Source organism: Zingiber officinale, chromosome 2B (genome assembly GCF_018446385.1).
Source record: "Zingiber officinale cultivar Zhangliang chromosome 2B, Zo_v1.1, whole genome shotgun sequence".
In the NCBI taxonomy this organism is placed as follows: Eukaryota; Viridiplantae; Streptophyta; class Magnoliopsida; order Zingiberales; family Zingiberaceae; genus Zingiber; species Zingiber officinale.
This window is the reverse complement of record NC_055989.1, coordinates 71,813,547-71,834,201: the sequence shown is the minus strand read 5'-3', so window position 1 is coordinate 71,834,201 and position 20,655 is coordinate 71,813,547. Positions and strand designations below refer to the sequence as shown.

The following is a 20,655-nucleotide window of genomic DNA, read 5'->3' as shown; positions in this document are numbered from 1 at the left end:
CCTGGTGACCGGCAAACCGCCTTCTTTGAAGTTGGGTCGGACGGAAGCCGACAATTCCTGGAAGATCGTTAACGTTATGTTGGAAGGACTCGGAACCAACTCAGTCAACTTCCTTTTAAGCTTCAACGAGTTGGTGAGTCGTAGCTTGGTGCAACCGTCCATGACATGATGCTCGATGTCATCAGGAGGAAGGAGAGCTTTGTGGTGCTACTGAATGAGGAGAGCTTTGTGATGCTGCTGAATGAGATCCGATGATTCCGCTTATTGTGCAATGAACATTTCAGTGTTAGGCACTAGTCCACTGCTTCCTCCATGGCATAAGCATCTTATCTTCTAATGTCGCGGGGAGATCATCATCGGTGTGGGATGTTCATTCAGTAGCACCGCGAAGTTCTCCTTACGTGGGAAGGCCGCGCCAAGTTATGACTCACCAACTTGTTGAAGCAGTGCTCGGCAACTTTCCCAGCAGGCCAGCGGGGAAGCCACCTACGCCACTCACAGCAGTGGTGGCGTCATCAACGGCGGAGGCGTGTGATGACGGGGACGGTGGCCGGCGTGACTAATTGCACTTTTGTAAAAAAAGATCCAATAAATTTGGTAATTTACAATTACCCTGTTTGAAATTATAGATACCTGTTTACTCATGAAACGGGGAGGAACAGGAATTTATGATTCGAAAAAACTCTTTGAAAAAAGGTGAGGAAAAGGATAAGGAAAGGACGGATTAGCCCGTCGTCGCTGCCCACGGTCACGTGCATGAACGTCGCTCATGAGGTGACCTCAAGCACGGAGTCATTGCCTACAGCCATGCGAGGTCCATTGCTGAAATTGAATATGCGAGAACTATTGTTAAATTCGTCTGCTTCTTTTTATATATATATATATATATATATATATATATATATAATAGTTTTGTTTTTTTTTAAATTTTTTTTTAATATTTTAAATTAAAAAAATAATTAAAAAATTAACATTTTCTTATATAAAATTTTAATACATTAGTATATCCCCTTAATATATTACAATACTCAATAAATATTTAAATTAATTAATTTTTTTTTTAAAACAAAACACTATAATCTAATTAGGAAACCTGAACCCTAAGGTAAAATCTAAAAAAAAAAAGCTTTGATACTATAACCTAATATTTAAATTAATTAATTTTTTTTTTTAAAACAAAACACTATAATCTAATTAGGAAACCTGAACCCTAAGGTAAAATCTAAAAAAAAAAAGCTTTGATACTATAACCTAAAACTTGAATTTTAGAGGCAAAATCTAAAAAAAAATAATTTTGATACTATAACCCAAAGTCTGAACCCTAGAGGTAAAATCTAAGAAAAATAGCTTTGATACTATAACCCAAAGTCTAAACCCTAGAAGTAAAATCTAAAAAAAATAACTTTGATATTATAACCCAAAGTCTGAATCCTATAAATAAAATTTTTAAAAAATATTTTAATTATTTTTTTAATTCAAAAAAAAATAAATAAATAAAAATAAAAAAAAAAATTAAAATCAGTGATATCCTGCACGCGCACAATCATGCACTATACAGGCGCGCAGGATATCAAAACATTATATATATATATATATATATATATATATATATATATATATATCTTGACTTTACAGAGAACCTCCTGATCGGTCTGTAGACTGATCAAAAAATGATCAGGAGTCCCTGATCGATCCAGAGACCGATCAGGAGGTTCCCTGATCGGACTGGTGACCGATCAGGAAGCATGTCCGCAGCGGTTCGCACGGCTTTATCCGTAGCATAGCAATTCTGTATATATATATATATATATATAATTCATTTTTTTACAAAATAAATAAGAAAAAATTCCATGATAAAAATCTAGTTTTTATTTCCGTAACAGAGGCTAAATAGTACGTATTTATCTATAGTAATTAATTACTGTTATGTATAATCAACCATGATGACGACGACCAGGGAGCTTCTCCTTGATCTTCTCCATCGAGCATCATCCCCTTCCTTTTCATGATCATGCTGTGCAGCCACATAATACTCATATAATTCTCTCATGTTCTCCGCGGTTCATGAGGGATAGGTGAATTGCATCATTGTCCGCAATTCATGGAGAAGTTGCACCTATGGATGTAAACGAGTCGAACCGAGCCGAACAGTATTAGGCTTGAGCTCGACTCATTTAAGTTATATTCGAATTCGAGCTCAGCTCGAATTGAGCTTTTATCACAAGGCTCGAGCTCGGCTCGTTTTAGAATTATCAAGCTCGCGAATAGTTCGAGCTCGGCTCGTTATTAGTTCGATTTTCAAAGTTAACGAGCCTAACTCGTTAAGCGAGCTCGGACTCGTTTAGAACTCGTTTTTGACTCGTTTTAGAGTTTATTTTTTGCCTCATTTTAAAACTCATTTTAGAGCTCATTTTTTTTGCTCATTTTATAGTTCATTTTTTGGCTCGATTTAAGGCTCGAGAACCTATAAACGAACATGTTCGCGAGCTCACGAGCCGAATATCCTTAAGCTCGACTCGATAAAACTATCGAGCTCGAAATCGAACTCGAGCTCGGCTCGATAAGATAGACGAACGAACTCAAACGAGCTTTTTATCGAATCGAACTCCGAATAGCTCGTAAACCGTTTGATTTATTTACATCCCTAGTTGCACCACCTGGAAAACTATTTTCAATGGTATGACCAAAGATATAGACCCTTATCGTATCGATGCTAACATGATTTTACACCGGTTATTATGCAAACGACAGATAAATTCACAGAAATTACTTCCATACATCTAGGAAAATTGCAAGAGATGGCAAAAGCATCAAACAGGCAAATCCAGGAATGCCTTCTGCATCTAAACTGTAAGCTTGCACTTGGTCTGCCTTTCCCAAGCCAGGAACTTCATACGATATATGAACTCAGGACGAACACCATCATGAACGAGAGCTTCTTCTCCAGAAGCCTTTCATTCTCTTAGATTCATTTTCAGATTTCGACCTTGATGGTCTGCTAAAGGAGAAATATCGCTTCAAGTTGAAGGGGAACTTTGTGCTGGAACTAGCTCCATTCCTTAGTCCTACCCCAGCTGCCTTTTGGCCATCGTACAGTAGTGTTTTTCCATCATCAGCTGCTCCAACCCTTGACGATCTGTTCTTAGCCTTGGCTTCAGATTTCTTGAACAATTTCACTGCTGACTTTTGTCCGTGCGTACAGAGAGGGCATGGTGGGTCATATTGGTCAATTTCACTGGTCATCTTCTCCAAACACCCAGCGTGGTAGAGGTGCCCGCAAACCAAAACAGCAACAATGCAGTAATCTGTCAATGGAGTCGAGCATATTCTGCAGGTCTGCTGGTGATCATTCGAGCTGGAAATTGTAGTGCTGCTGGGAGTGAGGTTGTCATTCTCGAATGACCATCTCTCCCTGTTCGAAGAGGCCACAAGCTCGGAGAACGTTTGCATGGACCACCCATTCGAAGATCCACCATGAGAACCTCCGACGGAGAGAGCAAATGACTGTCTTCCCTCAGGGGAGTTGTCTTCCTTAAGAGACTGAACAGAAGGGATTCTGCTGTCTGGCGACCGGCAAGCTGCCTTCTTTGAAGAAGTTGGGCCGGACGGAACCTGACGACTCCTTGAAGATGATGAACCTGCTTTGTGCGAAGGGGAAGGAGTTGAAGGCACTGAGAATGTGATAATCGTATCAGAAGCACTTGGAGCCAATAATGAAGGCTTAGGAGAGCTGTTCTTTCTCTGGAAATTGAACAAAGCAGTTACAGCATATTCAAACTGTAATTGGGATAAAGGGGGAAAAACAGTTCGAGCATATTCAATCTCACCTTGGGAGATGAAGTGCTTCCATTGGCTTGATCAACTGTTTAACGAAAAAGAAAAATGTTAGTCAGATCATCATCCAGAAACTCAACTAAATCCAAATAGCAGAATATTCATAATATTTAGTTAACCAAAAAAATATAAATTTATAGCTAGCAGCAAGCATATGTAGTAGAGTTGACCACTAAATATTCTGATCACTAAGATTACATCAAGTACGACAATGGTTGCTTATCACAATTTAGAGTAAAAGAACAATTTAAATTTTGAATAATCAATACGTGTGTTATACATTGGAACTACTCAGCAAGTGATGATTTACGAGTTAGAGCAATCACTTGAATCCAAACATAGACCATAACAGACAGATTAGTAAAAACTACAAACTCTCAACTTCACAAAATTTTTTTAATGACTATTGTGCTACAATTGTGCTATCTATTCTGCCTAATAAGGGTAGCTTCATGTAGGGTCCCGAGGAAGGATCCATTGTACGTAACCTTACTTTACTTTTTGCAAAAGGCTGTTTCCAGGATTCAAATCTGTGACCTTTAGGTTACAAAGCAACAACTTTACCATTGTGTTAAGGCTCCCCTTCATCTAATCTGCCTAATCATCATCCAAAATATATAATTATATTTTGCAAAGTAAAACACATAAGCAATCATACCTGCACTATCATGTGTTGCCATCCTAGAACTTCCATTTTTAATTGGTGTTTCACCTTTTTGTAATTGGAAAGCAGTTGACGGACCAGCGGTCTCAGATAATCTTTCAGCTTCAGTGAGGAGGAACTCACTCTTAACTTCATTTCCAGAATTCGGATGATGAGAGATTTGAGGAGAGCTATCCATAACAACCTCTATGTGTGTTCTGTTGTCACACCGAAAGCTCCAACTGGGAGAATACCTTGCGTTTCGACATGTTGAAAGTGGAACATCAAGCTGAGCTGGGTTTGGCAAATGTTTATCTTTCACAGCCACAGAGCAATTGCCCCCCATTTTACTTTTTGATAGTATTACTTAATAGAAAGTTGATAAGGAAATACAAATAATGCTATTCATAAAAGAACAAAAATAAGTTCCTTTTCCATGATCAGGAGCCTGGAAAAGAATGCCAACCATGAATCCTCAGCTTCACCTATCACAAGCAAATGAAGTTTATAAAAAACACATATCAAACCACAAACATAAGTAGATCTTCCACATTATCAAGCCATGACAAACAGAAACAGAGAAAAAAAATTATTTAAAATTTCAAAGAAGATAGCAAGCACAATCGTATAAATATCAGTTTAGCATTAAGATTAGGACTAACCCTTTTCAAAGCTGAGAAATAAAAACTGTGTGGTTGTGTGTGCTTGTGTGAGTGTGAAGAAAAGACTTGCAAATTGCCATTGAAATGATCCTTCAATTTTGATGATACCAAGGAAGAACCATTAAAGTGCTAAATGGGAGAGAAAAAAAAAAGTGGCCGGCATCAACATCTTATGTGAAGCCAAAATCCAAAAAAGGTAAGTAGGTGCAATTGTTCTAAACAAAATAGAGTACTACTGTCTTTCTGGACCATTAAATCCCCGGGACAACAAGAAAAAGAGGTCATTCCTCACAAGTAGGCTTAGTGGTCAAACATAATAATTTGATAAGACTCCCAACATTTCTTATCAAGTAAGAGTGATACGTTCCTTCCTCATCAAGTTCACAAAAAGGAAGCATAGGATACGAGAAAGTGGTAAACAGAAAAATTCTGCTTCAAGCCGATTGTATGCCACAAAAAAAAGTAATTCTTTTAGGATGTGTGTGGGTCTCGGCCAATATTTGTACACCTGCCTTAACTTTATGAAAGTTGATAACCGAAATGCATCAATTCGCTCGAAAGAACTTTATAAGCAGTGGTATCTAGGAAAAAGTTTACTTGGACACCCACTCGAATTTGGATTCTTTTATATGAAAAATCAAAAGCTCTGCCTACTGTCTCTATGGTTTCTTCATGTGCAAGAAACCTCCATAAAGCAAATTAACAAAATAATTACTTGAAAGTTCAGGAAATTTCCATTACGATGATTCAGCAACTGTTAGTGGTTCTTATGATTACAAATGCAAACGGAGAAACGTGCGAAGACGTAAGAAGCCATAAATTCTCAATTTTGAAATATCAATTACTTATGATCGATAAAGCATGTCATAAAAATAAAAGATTGTTCAGCAATTTAGAAGCAGCCACAAACATAGAGAGCTAAAGAACTTGCGAGCGAGGAATTACAATCATCAGAATCTAGCGGACTACCTCAAAGGCTCAAAAAAACATGCTTTGTAAAGTGAAAGAAGGCGCCAATAGATCAGGAAGCTGATCGGATTAACTTCGATCTTCCCGCGAAGAATACCGCCGGCGGCAGCACGATGAGCCACGTTAGCCAGGGAGTGTCTGATCGGTTCCCCGCAATCCGCCGCTCGCTCGCATCCGTCCAATCGGACTCTCACAGAACCCGATCGAGTAACCAGTAACGCCGTTCGAAATTCCCAAAACGCCCAGAAGGAAGATTTAGGGTTCTTCACGCCACACTTGGCCTGATCCGTTTCCTCTCCTCAGAGAGATGGCATAAGTGGGCGAGAATGAAGTGTATATATATACAACAGTTGAGCAATTTCGATCGCTCTGGTACGCACAAGTCATAGACCCACTTTAAACTCGCTATGGATATTGATGTGGCATCCTACAACTAGTCGTGTACGATGCGTCGCAAAAGCTGAGACGGGTCCATTTCAAGGGTGAGATGGTGAATTATATTTCGTATTTATCAGTTGATCTGAAGAACTCGAATTAATATTTAATCTTGCGCATTGTTTTTTTATTAAAAAAATATGAAAAGAGGGCGTAACAAAATTATTATATTTTATGATCTTATTATAATAAGTTAGTAAAGAAGTTTTTATATAATAATAATTGAGCATAGTTACTACTTTATTATAATATTTTAAAATAAAAAAATACATAATAAATCATTTTAAAAAATAAAATAGTCTTTTGACAATAATAAAAACAAAGACCATCCTTTTAATTTTTCATTTTTTTTTTAAAAAAAATCGTGCGTTAATACTTTACTTAGATATATATTTTCTTCTATATTTTACTTTCTATAACATTTTTTTTTATTAAAACATTTATCTTTTTATTTACTTTCAAATCAAATTTAAAAAAACAAACACAAAATCTTATAATTAATTGTATTTAACTTAATATAAATATTAAGGACAATACTAAATGACTATACAACTAGAATGATATTTTTTTAAAAAAAAAATTAGAGTTATTATTAAATGTATCCTAATAATATCATATTTTATGAGTCAATTATATCTTTTCTCATCTATTTTCAAATTTAATTTTAAAAATAATACCTAATGAATTTTTATTAATAATACTTAATTAATTTTTTAATTAGTTTAATTAAACTTTTAGCTAGATAAATTGAGATAGATAACTTTGGCAAAATTTACCGAATTTTTAATTTAACTATTATTCGAAAATTTGACCTAATTATCACCTTTTCCTTAACTCCATTTTACCTTCAACGTACCAATGTTTGATAAAGAAATTATCATAAATCAATAGTTGGGCCATGATATTAAAAATGCTAAATTAATTTGGCATAACATTTTTTTATTTTAACATAATTTTTAAAAATTTAGCAAAATTAATTGCAACTATGATAATCAAATCTTATCGCTATACATTTATGATAGCTTTGTTATAATAAAACAAAAGATCAATTTCCAACAAACATATTTCCTAGAAAAAACCGCTCTAATCACTTGATAGTGATTTATCTTTACTTAACTTGAGACGAATTATGAAAGATGCTTTAAATGAATATAATCCCCTTTTACTATAATATATTCTATTTCTTACCTATATCATTATTTATATTTAAATAATCCCCATGAAGATGCCCAATTAATGATAAATTTGCTACAATAAGAAAGACATCAAATCCAGACATATGCATGCCCTTCGATATTATGATTTATATTCCTTCACGTAACTTAAAAACAGACCGTGAGAGATAATTATTTATATTTAAATAAATTTCTTCTAATGCTATCATTATTAATTCATTTTATCTTCCGTATTATACTTCACACAATTTAACAAAACTAAATAAATGAAAAATTAAAATGCACATATCTAGCGGGACCATGGCCTAGCTTATGCTAGGCCATGCCGGGTCGGGTGGCAACCTAATCCACGGACCACCTTGTGCCTGACACAAGCACGAGTAAGCCCAACCCTACGGCCCAAAGCATATCATGAAGTGCTAGGGCCAGCCTGTTTGTCACACCCACTCCCAAGCGCCCTCAGCATTTGCTCATAGTTTTAAAACCATGCAAGCTTGCAAAAATTGATCTCCCAACTTTGTTGGGTGTTACACACACCACACCATTGAACAAGTCAGAAAAAAGAAACCTATTCACATTTGTTTGTGTTCTTATTATTAAACAAGTCTTGAATGGAAATTACCCACTCAAACAATGATAAGAGGAACTGAAAAAAGAAGAAGATGGAGATCTCAAAACTGAGAACCAGCATGGAGAATACCTGTCAGATCTCTTGCAGCTTTGACTATGCAAGATGGGCTGAGCTGATTATTATGATGATTCATCATCATTCTTGCTCACTAGTGGTTGATGCATCGCCTTCATCGGGAATCAGCTTCGATGAAGGAAGATAGGACCAAGCGATAGCAGCAGCACTGAGAGAGATGGCGAAGCAGAACGAGCCCCAGACCCATCTTTGTCTCCTCTTGCGCTTGTTGCGTTGTCGTCTAGCCATTTCTGCAGCGAACAGATTGTGCCATAAACAACAGGACACTGAGCAAAAAATAATAATTGAACGATATGGAGTTCTTCAGCGGAAACATTGTTTTCATATTGTTAACTATTTCGAACAGCTAAATTGTAGTAAGAGACTATCAAGTCTTCCTAATGAGATTTCATATGGATGCATTCTCATTGCTTTCATATCGATCGCAATTCAAACAGCCAAATCATTTTCATCACTGATGCAATCTAGGTTTCTCTATAAGCATGAAATAAGAAAAATATGAATAATACTAAGGGGCAATAAGCTCAGTATTCTCACCAACTGCTTCTTGATTCCTCTGAGACATTTCCCTATTAGCAGCTTCACAATACTGTAATCGATCCTTTAACCTGGTAATTTCAAAATTCTTAGCTGCAATTTGAGGTTCCATCTCAAGCTCAACCTCAGCGTGAGCAAAACCTTGGCTAATAGCATCAGCTACAAAGCGTGTAACAACAATCTGCTGGGTCAATTCCTCTACAGGATCCAAGTTGGACTGTTTATTTACATCCTCAGAGATATTTGGTGAAATAGGCAGACTTAATCCGAGTAGTGACAGCTGATCGGAAAGCCTCTGCCAGAGATTCTGCAATTGATCCAGTGATTCTTCAGCCTGTGTCCGCTTCTTTGTCTCCATCAAGAGATTAAGTTTCAACTCAGGCAAGTCATCGTCCAAGTTGTTATAGGAAGGTTGTGGTGTACAACCAGTGGAGAACTCTAAAACAAAAAAGGAAAACTGCATTAACTTTCCTGATGGAATGTAAACTATGATTGCAAGCAAAAAAAGAAAAACAACAAGATCTATGGATTACCAAAATCTGACATACATATCTTCATTAACACCGTGGACATTCAAGAGATTAGAACTTAAGTAAAAGAAAACATGCTTGATACAAACAAATAAAATCTAGGCAATATTTCGAGAGATATGTACCCCTAATGTAGCTTTCTTTTAGTTATGTGAACCAAACTAGAATGAACTTTATGTTGGAACCCCAAAGTTATTTTGATGTGATCAAACAAGTTACATCCTGTTGTGTTTAACCCTGTGTCTAAATGTACAGGAGTTTAGGAGCACAGGAAATCGAGCAAAAGACACAACTAGCGAGAAGGACGGCACGGGAAATAGCCGATGGGCTCGGTGCATTCGAGGGACGAGGTGTTGCGGAAGAGTACGCGGGCGGACAGGAAGGAGACGCGAGACGTTTCCAAGGGACGAGAAGCCGGAGCGGAAGGTTGCTCGAGAAAGCCGGAAGTTGGGTTCGGGTGAGCCTTATTCCGGATGGCCGAAATCACCCAAGCAAGCGGAGCCGGAGCGGAAGACCCGAACCGAGGCGAACAGCACCGGAGCAGAAGGCCCGGACTAGAAAAAGTCAACATTGTTGACTTTAAGGGTCCAGGCGCCCGGAATGTGATATTATCCAGATCATGTTTGATCGCGATCCGTTGCGAAGGGGATAAAGTTTTATCCCCTTCCAGGCGTCTGGAACCCTTCTAGGTGCCCCGACCAAGGCTATACAGACTTGGTCTAAAAGCTAAACAACAACAAGCAATTTGAGTTCCAACACTTGTGCGTTTCACTTTGTTAGTTTAGCTTCATCTTTTTGTGCTTTCACTGCTATAAGAGACTTCTCCGTCTGAAGGAGATACTTAGTGCGATTCATTTTCTTGGATTAACAATCTCCTCGATTATAACCAAGTAAAAACTGTGAGCCTCGTCTTTTAGTATTTCTTTATTTTGTTTTATGCAAGTGTTCCTTTAAGTCCGAGAAGGGTTGGTTTTTTAATTGTGCAGGACTATTCAACCCTACCTTCTAGTCGGCCAACGGGTCCCAACAAATGGTATCAGAGCCAGGACGCTTCAGGAGGACTTGTTGGTGCAACATCCCTCAGGTCAAGGTTGACCTGGTTGACCAAGCTGAGTCTTGGTTTGAGTTTAGATGTTTGACAATAAGAAATTGATTGAAGAAGAGTCAAGTAGGTCAAGGTTGACCGGATACTTGACTGGGAAGTCCTAACTGGGATGTTAGGTAGAATGGAAGTCCTGGTGAATGAAGCCAGGAAGAAGGAAAGTCCTAGTGAGTGAAGCTAGGCAGATGGAAAACCCTAGTGAGTGAAGCTAGGTGAAAGTCCTGGTGAGTAAAGCCAGGAAGAAGGAAAGTCCTAATGAGTGAAGCTAGGCAGATGGAAAACCCTAGTGAGTGAAGCTAGGTGAAAGTCCTGGTGAGTGAAGCCAGGTGAAAGCCCTAGTGAGTGAAGCTAGGCAGATGGAAAACCCTAGTGAGTGAAGCTAGGTGAAAGCCCTAGTGAGTGAAGCGGGGTCCCCAGTGAGTGAAGCTAGGCGGATGGAAAACCCTAGTGAGTGAAGCTGTGAAAGCCCCAGTGAGTGAAGCTGGGTGAAAGCCCTGGTGAGTGAAGCAAGGAAAATCCAGATGGATCGAGGATGATCGGACATCTGGTCCAAGTAGGTCGAAGGATTGATGAATACTTGACGAGGAAATCTGAGATAGGTCAAAGGTTGACCGGACATCGATGGAAGTCCAGTAGGTCGAAGGGTGACGGATACTTGGCATGAATAGAAAAGTCCAGTGGGTCGAAGGTTGACCGGACACGGTGGGAAGTCTAGCGGTCGAAGGGTGACTAGATGCTGGCGTGGTGTACCAACAGTCGAGGTTGGCCGGGTGTTGGTTTAGTAGCTTGGGACTTGGTTTGGGCAAAACCAAATCGGATCGATCGATGGATCGATCCGAGCCTTGTCAGACGAGTTCATCGAATCGATGGATCGATCCAGATGTCCCAATCGATCGGTGGATCGATTGGGGCCTGGAGCAGAGCGCGGATCGATCCATGGATCGATCCGCGCTCTGAGAGGCGCTGGATCGATCCGTGGATCGATCCAAAGCCTCCCGATCGATTGGGAACATTCGAATCGATCGGGATCCGACCGTTGGCGTCGATAAAGGCCGCAGCGCGATTCCTTGGCATCTCTTATCCGATTCACTCGGATCTCTCGACTCCTCCATAAGACTCAAAGCTCGGATCGCTTCTTGAAGGATCTTGGAAGTTCTCCAAGTCAAGAGGCGGATCAAAGCCAAGAAGAGAAGCTAGGGTTAGGGTTTATACTCATTGTAAGCTTGTATTTCTTGTATCCTTTCCCTCTCTTCTTGTATTGAGTCTTGTAGGGCTTCTCTGTCCTTGGTAGTTACCATAAAGGAGAGTTTTATTTAGTGGAGGGTGTGTGTGTTGGTGTGGATCCTTGGATTAGTCACCTCTTGTGAGGTGGATACCAAGTAAACCAACCGTGTTAGCGTTGTGTGATTGTTTCTTTGTATTTCCGCTGCACATCTTTGAAGAAACAAGCAACGCTGAGCAACGAGCGAACGCGACGAGCTATTCACCCCCCCTCTAGCTACTTTTGGTCCTAACAGGACTAACCGCTGATCAAAGTACCAAATCAATGGTCGAACTCGAACCAAGCATAAATCCACCGAAGTTCGAAGGGGAATTCGTTAGCTGGAAAAAGCGAATGTAGGTATTCTTTAAAACCGACTTTGAATTACTTTTAATAATAAAGTTCGATTTTGTAGGACCCGAGGGTAAGGAAGAATACCAGTGGACGAAAAAAGAACAAGTCGACTACGTGGCAAACGACAAAGCAGAATTCCATCTGCTAAGCGTCCTTCCGCCACAAGAAGTCAACCGAATCGGCACCTACAACTCAGCAAAGGAGCTTTGGGAGAAGTTCCTTGAGCAACACGAAGGGACATCCGAAACCAAGTTCGCGAGACGAGACTTACTTCGCAACCAGCTCACTAACCTGCGATTTGAAGAAGACGAAACGATTGCACAACTTCATTCGAGGATTAAGGAGCTCATCACTGGACTCTCAAATCTCGGAGAAAAGGTAAGCAATCAAGATTCGCTAAGGTACACTCTTAATTCCTTCCATAGAAATACAAAATGGGTATCACTAGTAAATGCCTTCTATATCTCTAAGGACTTAAAATCTATTACCTTAGAAGAATTATTTTCAACTTTTGAAGTGCATGAATCGAGATGTGCAGGTACAAAGGAGCTAAAGCACAACATCACCTTCAAGGCAACCAGAGACGAACATGAGCCAAAATCCTCTCTTGACGACGAAGAAATGGTTTTGATGGTAAGGTGTTTTAAAAAATTGTTTAAATCATACTAATCATCCACAGGGTAGAAAGAAAAGGATAATCAGATGCTACCACTGCAACGAAGGACACGTTAAGGACAACTGCCCTAAGCTAAGGAACAAAGATAAGGACAAAGGAAAGAAGCCTGTACAAGACTTTAAAGACGACGTGGGACGAAACGTCGTCCGAATCGAAAGTTGAGACATTCTCCGAGCTTGTGTTGATGGTAAGTCATCAAGTCGAATACGAAGAAAGTTCTTCCGAAATGAGTATCGAGAGCATCGATGAAAGGGGAGCGGCATCGGAAGAAAGCAGCAGTTCAGGGGGAGCCACGGACAACGAGATCGACAAGGTAAGTCAGGTACGATCTCTTCCTCCTGATAAAATGTTTAAATTCGTAAAATTATTATCTAAAGATTATTGTAAATTAGAAAAAGAAATTAAAGAATTAAAAATAATTCTAGCAAAATCTTGTCCATTAGAAGAGTTTGATAAATTAAAGCTAGAAAATGATAATCTATAAAAGGAAATAAAAGACTTGAAAAATCATACATGCACATATAGTACAAATATTAGAAGATATAATTTAAACTGGTATTTTAAATATCATAAAGGACAAATTAGAAACATTTTAAAGAAATATGTCCCTAAAAAATTTCTAATTAATCCAGTTGGAAGGAACCTTTATTGGGTTCCAAAGTCTTGTCTTAATTAAAAATTTAATTGGACTTACGACTTTCAGAGAGTACATTAAACATCTAATTTCCTTATGCGACTTTGTCTAGAAGTAGTTGATGATTCAATAACCAAGAAGGCCTAGTACTTCGCCACATTCTGGAAGCCAAATATTAAAATAAAATGTTTAATTGACTAACTGATAAATCATTAAAAAAGAAATTAGATAATGGTTTAAATAGTTATTCAATTTTTTGGAAAACTCTAAATTTTTCTATGCAAAACTGTTTTAACTTCTTATTTTTTTTTAACTTAAAGTTTTCCCTTGTGCTTTACCAAAAACATGTTTTAAACTTAACTTTCTATAAAAATTAATTCTTGAAAAATGTGTTTAACTCAGGAAATTTTTATTTTTACTTAGAAAATGATTTTTTTTTACTTAGAATTTTTTTTCTAAAATTATTACATTTATAGAGCTATCAAAATTATTCTCAAAATCAAGAGTTTACTAAGAAATTTTTTTTACTTGAATTTTTTTTTTTAAATTCAGAGTTTTAGTTACCTTTAGATTTTTTTTTGGTACCCCATTTTTATGTGATCAAAGGGGGAGAAGTGGAAAATTAAGTCTAGGGGGAGGTAGTGCTTAAAATTAAATTTCCTACTGTTTGTGCTTTATTGTAAAATTTATTTTTTGCTTTAACTTTATTTGTTTACCCTAACTTAACTTGGATTGCTCACATCAAAAAAGGAGAAATTGTTGGAACTCCAAGATTGTTTTGATGTGATCAAACAAATTAAGTTAGGTCTTATTGTGTTAAACCCGTGTCTAAGTGTGCAAGAGCTTAGAAGCATAGGAAGTCAAGTAAAGACGCAGCTAGTGAGAAGGGCGGCACGGGAGAGAGCCGATGGGTTCGATGCGTTTGAAGGACGAGATGCTACGGAAGAGTACGCGGGCGGACAAGAAGGAGGCGCGAGATGTTTACGAGAGACGAGAAGCCGTAACGGAAGGTTGCTCGAAAAGACCGAAAATTGGGTTTGGATGAGCCTTATTCCGGATGGCCGGAATCAACCAAACAAACATTGCCGGAGCGGAAGACCCAGACTAAAACGAGCAGCACCGGAGCAGAAGGCCCAAACCGAAAAAAGTCAACATTGTTGACTTTAAGGGTTCGGGCGGCCGGAATCAGTCCGGGTGCCCAGAACCTTTCCGGGCGCTCAAAATGTGATATTATCCAGATCACATTTGACTATGATCCGTTGCGAAGGGGATAAAGTTTTATCCCCTTCTAGACGCCTAGAACCCTTCCAGGCGCCCCGACCAAGGCTATAAATACAACCTTGGTCCAGAAGCTAAACAACAAGTAATTTGAGTTCCAACACTTGTGCGCTTCACTTTGTTAGTTTAGCTTCATCTTTTTGTGCTTTCACTGCAGTAAAAGGCTTCTCCACCTGAAGAGATACTTAGTGCGATTCATTTCCTTGGATTAACAACCTCCCCGGTTGTAACCAAGTAAAGACGGTGAGTCTCGTCTTTTAGTTTATTTCTTTATTTTATTTTATGCAAGTGTTCCTTTAAATCTGAGAAGGGTTGGTTTTTTAATTGCGCAGGGCTATTCAACCCCCCTTCTAGCCGGCCAACGGGTCCCAATACTTTCAATGTTATAGAACTAGAACTACAACCCATCATGCCCTTGAGTTAATACAATGAATCTTGGGTGTTTCTTTTCCACATATGTTTAGGCAAATCCAGAATATGGTTGTGTATTGGCATATGGAGTTGTATTAACTATTAGGTAAATAATAAGTGTATCACTCATAAGGTAAAAACAACAAAGAATGTCAAATGTACACTTCCCATATAACACCCAATGTATTGTGTTCTTATCATCTAAATAGAGAGACCAATATCAGTACATGAATTAAAAGCTTAAAATACCTAACAACGAAGAAAAACCAAAGCAGTTTTGCTAGAAATGCACAAAGAAAAAAGCATTCAACTCCTTTACTCTTTTGGATATTGATGCGGTGATGATGAAGGGTCCCACCTCGTTGTCACGGTGGAGGTCAACGGATGTCAAAGTCAAGACGGTCAACACGTAGATGACATCAGTCGGTCGAACGAAGCATGCCCCGATCGGGAGAGAAGGCCCCGATCCACCGATGCCTTCGACACATGAGAAGTCAAACGACCGACGCTCAATGAAGACAATGTGCAGAAGTCGCCCAAGCGGCTTCCCCGCTCGGCAAGGCACCAATATTCGTCATTGACAGACGGAACTACGGTCGAGCGACTACCCCGCTCAGCCAGATAGCCGAGTCTGATAACGATAGAGTTCAACTTCGGTCGAGCGATAACCCCGCTCGGCCTGGCAGCAGGTCTTGATAGTCTCGGCCTGCCAGCAGGTCTTGACAGTGGCAGAGTGGAACTTCGGTCGAACTGGCACGCAAAGGAGTACCGAGGTTCTGGCCAATCGGACGGGGCACCAGAGCGGCGAATCAACGGCCGAGCGACCAACTCGCTCAGCCTAACAATACACTCTGATATTCAGCGACATCCTTTTGGGAGTTGGTGTCGTCGACACTGGGCATGGACAGTCAGAAGATCGTACGACGGAAGCTTTCATTGTCACTTCAGAGATATGCTTGGCCTGTTAAGGTACTGTGTCAGGAACACTTTACTGACAAGTCTTTTCAGAAAAAACTTTGAGAAGTGTACCCGCCTTGGGAAGTGTGCACGTGCGCTACCGGAGCTCTATATAAAGAGGGTCTAAGTATCGGCGGAGGTATGCGATATTCACTGTTTGCGCTATAGTCTTCATGTTCCTCCGCTTTCCACTATATCGCCGGTAACTGAATTGAGCGTAGAAGGGCCAACGCCAGGGATCCCACTGACGTAATTTGTGTTGCAGGTTCGAGCGGAGTCCACAAGAGTTCAATGTGAGCGCTACATCCCCAACTTTCCATCTCTTCGACTTTCGGACAGGATCAGATATAATGAAGGTGATAGTAGAAGGTCAGCTTTCACTAGTTTGTTATTCTAATCGGATCTTCTTCAACTAATTTTTTTCTCACTCCCACTTCATCTTCAACCCACTGTTTCCCAGACCCAGAAGAGGTGGGGAGGGGTTGCCAAACCAGTCAAACACCAGCACCAAATGCACCGGATTGGACTGTATTTCACAATAATGCGTTGAAATGGACAGTCAGGTTCAAATGTAAAGCCACTGCTATAGATCACACCGAAGCAGCAAATATGGTAATAACAACACCAACAAAATGAAGGGACGAGAAATCAAAATTTGAGAAAGAAAAATACCTTCCGAAGCATCATAAAATTCCATTGCAGAAGTATTTGATCCAAACGAAGTACAGTTATCTCCAACCTTGGAATTGCTCACGATGCTATGCATGTCAAGAGAGTCCTCATTTACCTCCTCTCTTTTAATAGTAACCAAAACAGGCTTCTTGACATCCTCAGCTCCAATTTTTACAATATTCAGATTCTGAGTTTGCACCTTCCCATCACAGGCTTCATCTGTTAATGGTCCGCCATTGCTTGCGTAGGCATCATCAGCATCGTGCTTCTCGATACCATGGTCATTTGTTTTCAACACATCGACCTTCAGTTCCACCTCTGATTGCTTAGGTTGTCCAGTAACGGCATTGTTCTTGTTCTTCGGGAGACCATTAACGAGGCGAGGCCCTCTTCTCTTATGGTTGATAAGATATGGAGATTCCAAAGTAAATGACGAAGGAGAATCGGGAAGCGGAGTAGTGACCGGGGTGGCATAGAGGGCGGGTGAAATATTCGGCCGGGGAACGCCCTTTCTTACCGTGGTGCCTCGTTCTGCTCTTTCCACCGGCACTGGAGACGGCTTCGTAGCAGGATCCCGAGACCTAGGCTCCAAAAGCCTTTCCAAGGCGACCGTGGTGAAAGTCGGCATCTCAGCGACGAGGGGCCAAGAAGATTAAACCTGTCGGGCAACCGAAGGTCGCACCTTTTTCATCCACGAAGCCCTGAACCGCAAAGAATCCATCAAATAGGTCACAAACTCGCCGGAAACTTTTACAGACCATTATCAAAAGCCCAATCCAAAAAATTATCTCAAAAAGTGAGCTCGATTATATTCAAGAAGGAGACGAGTCCGAAGGAAGTAGGAAAATTAGTACCGGATGACGCAGAACCGACAAAGGATGAACAAAACGAGGGAAATTTAGAGAGATTTCTCACCTGGGCGTCGAACTGCCGGAACCCTAGGCCTGGATCCTGCGCGTCGCCAAAGCTTCAGACTCGCCGAATAAATATATAATTTCGCGACGTTAGAGAAACGCGAAGTGCAACCATGGTTAAGCGAATGATTCGGCTGTATGTTTGCGGGTATAAGTCATTTTAGTCGGCTTTACCTGTATTGTGTTTCTAAAGTCAAACTCCATGAGCTACTCTTGACTCGCTACCCGCTTTGTTACCTTTATTGACGTGTTCCGATGCCGACGGTGGGCCCGAGTAAGTTTCGAGGGTGAGATTCGTTCAAATCTATACCAGTCAAGGAAATTGAATTTTTATTTTTAAAGAAGATATTAATTTTTGAATCAAATTTAAAAATTAAAATGTGTAAGACTTTTGAATTATATATCCTTCAAATAAATTCGCTTTATTATTGTCATTTCGGGGGACAAATTATTTCATTTGGACAAAGAGTTAAAAAAACAGTCAAAACAAATTAGAAGTTCTTTATTTAATTCAGTAATATTGTACTAAAGTAACATAATTTTAAATTTTTCTAATTGAAATTCAGTTTTTAGGGATATTAAATTTATTGATAGAAAATTTTTAAAAGTCCCTTATTTTTATTAACACGATCCCATTTTTTTTAAATTAAAAAAACATTCATATTTCAAAATTATTAAATAATTATATTGATTTTAATATCAATCAAAAAATTTTAATTTAATAAGAAGGTATTTTATTAAACCACCTTAGTAGAACCAAGTTTCAAAATTTAAAAAACACAGTATTTTCCTATTATATTATCCCCACATTTAATAAGAAGGCATTTTACTAAACCTCCCTTCTTTCCACATTTAAATTTTTGTTCTCTCCATTTAAAAATTTATTGTTGAATTCCTATATGAAGACACATTAAGGAAACTTATAAGAATATATTAATTTTAGTTTGAAATGATTTAGAGTTCTCTAAATTTATAATAAAATTAACTTATGAATGTAGAGACTCTTCATTTTAAATTAAAATCAATGCTCTAAAAGTTTTTTAATGTATCCATGTATTCAAATCTAAATTCAATATCAATTGAAAATAATAAAATTTTAAATTCACAAATACTTGATAAATTTTATTTCATTAAAAAATTAGGATAATAATATTTACTAATCAATATTAATATGAATATCAGAATAAAAAAATATTAAATTTTTAAATGGGGAAAGTTTATCAACTAGTTTTGTTCAAAACTGATGGACTTAACAAAAATAAATTAAGAAAAATAAATGATCCGGCAGTAAGGAGGGGGATCAACCCTTTAAGCAGAGTCAATGCCTCGTGGAGATTGAAGGGTAAAAGGTCAGCCAAAGGTTTGGCCGAGCGGATAAAGATTGGGGCGACCGGCCGAATGTTCCAAGCGGAAGCAAAGACACCCCGGGGGGGAGTCGGGGTTCCGACGCTCATGTTGAACAGGGTCGTATGGCCGAGCGGGTAGCCCGCTCGACCGAAGGCATAAAGTAGCAATACTGCGAACAGTCTCCACAGAGCACACGACCCGGGAATCTCCCGAGCGGACCAGCATATACGACCGGCCGGACGTGAGGGGATTGCCGACCGGCCGGATGCTCGGCATAGGATAAGAAGAGACAAAAGGACAAGGGAACATCTTCTGACAGCGGGTATGTTCAACGACCAGGCCATACGCAGGATCTTACGACAGAGGGTTCCGCTGTCCCATCAGAGATGTGCTCGGACTGTAGCAGTATGATGTCAGGTAATCTCTTCTGATAAACCCATACTGAGGTATGGTTAGAGGACACGTATTCGCCTCGGTATGTGTGCATGAGCCTCTTCACAGCTCTATATAAGGGGCCTCACACTTCGCCTGAGGTACACATTCTCGCATATTCAGAGCCACTTTCTCGTCTTCCTCTTGCCTGACTTGAGCGTCGGAGGGTCGTCGCCGGGAACCCCTTCCCGGCCCGACTTCCTTGCAGGTTCGCCAGAGGTCCATACGACCGGTTGGAGATCTACGTCAGCAATTCGAAGAGCGTCACATGCCCAGCGTCCGTTGATTCAGCGTTCGGACAGGATCAATTTGGCGCCGTCTGTGGGAACGCTCCTGCATCCGATCGGAAGCAATGGACGAAGCTGGACGACCGCACACGGTGACGATCTCCACGGAGGAGCTCGACGCTCTGATCGAGGCAAGAGCAGCTAAGCTTGTGGAACAGAAACAGAAGGCACAAGCCAAGCGGATGGAGCAACAAGTTACGTCAGCTCAGGAGGCCGAGCGGAAGCACCGCCTGCCACAGTTCAATTCCATTGGGCCTTATTCCGTACGCCTCCTGAAGTCACAACAGTCAATCGCCACCGAGGATCTTCATCCGACGAAGCGCCAGTGCGAGACAGCAGAAAAGGCAAGGCCCCCCGGAAGGACGCTTCTCCCGAGCGGATCAACCGACAATTTTCAGAGGCCATCCTGCGGGACCCTCTACCAAAGCACTATGTTCCACCAACGATCGGGGAGTACAATGGAACCACCGATCCGGACGACCATCTGGGTAAGTTCGACAACACAGCTACCCTACATCAATACACAGATGAAGTAAAGTGCCGGGTGTTCCTTACCACCCTCTCGGGATCGGCACAACGATGGTTTCGGAGGCTGCCGGACGGATCCATCACAAATTTCAAAGACTTCCGCACGGCCTTCCTCCACCATTTTGCAAGCAGTCGGCGTTATCAGAAGACCAGTGTCAGCCTATTTGCCATTAAGCAAGAGCCCAGGGAGCCGCTCAGAGCGTACATCCAACGGTTCAACCGAGTGACCATGGATATTCCAACGGCCACCTCAGAAACGATGATGAATGCGTTCACGCAAGGCCTCGTGGACGGTGACTTCTTCCATTCGC

The 20,655-nt window shown here is 40.1% G+C and overlaps 2 protein-coding genes across 3 annotated transcripts; both read right to left on the bottom strand.

The window, feature by feature from the left end:
• Positions 1 to 2,680: 2,680 nt before the first annotated feature.
• Positions 2,681 to 6,416, bottom strand: LOC122045857 (E3 ubiquitin-protein ligase RLIM-like). 2 transcript variants are annotated; one of them, XM_042606244.1, is made up of 4 exons: positions 6,109 to 6,416; positions 4,493 to 4,962; positions 3,828 to 3,862; positions 2,681 to 3,741 (listed from the first exon to the last, which is right to left on the bottom strand). In XM_042606244.1, exons 2-4 carry the CDS (start codon positions 4,821 to 4,823, stop codon positions 2,923 to 2,925), a joined length of 1,185 nt encoding a protein of 394 aa, XP_042462178.1. In that variant the 5' UTR covers positions 4,824 to 4,962; positions 6,109 to 6,416; the 3' UTR covers positions 2,681 to 2,922. The 2 variants fall into 2 exon arrangements, with proteins under 2 accessions (XP_042462178.1, XP_042462179.1); XM_042606245.1 differs by lacking the exon at positions 6,109 to 6,416 and adding an exon at positions 5,140 to 5,544.
• A 1,858-nt stretch (positions 6,417 to 8,274) lies between these two features.
• LOC122045856 lies at positions 8,275 to 17,882 on the bottom strand. The gene is made up of 4 exons (XM_042606243.1): positions 17,752 to 17,882; positions 16,837 to 17,537; positions 8,962 to 9,399; positions 8,275 to 8,654 (listed from the first exon to the last, which is right to left on the bottom strand). The coding sequence occupies exons 2-4, from the start codon at positions 17,462 to 17,464 to the stop codon at positions 8,485 to 8,487; spliced, it is 1,236 nt and encodes a 411-aa protein (XP_042462177.1). The 5' UTR covers positions 17,465 to 17,537; positions 17,752 to 17,882; the 3' UTR covers positions 8,275 to 8,484.
• Positions 17,883 to 20,655: the final 2,773 nt, after the last annotated feature.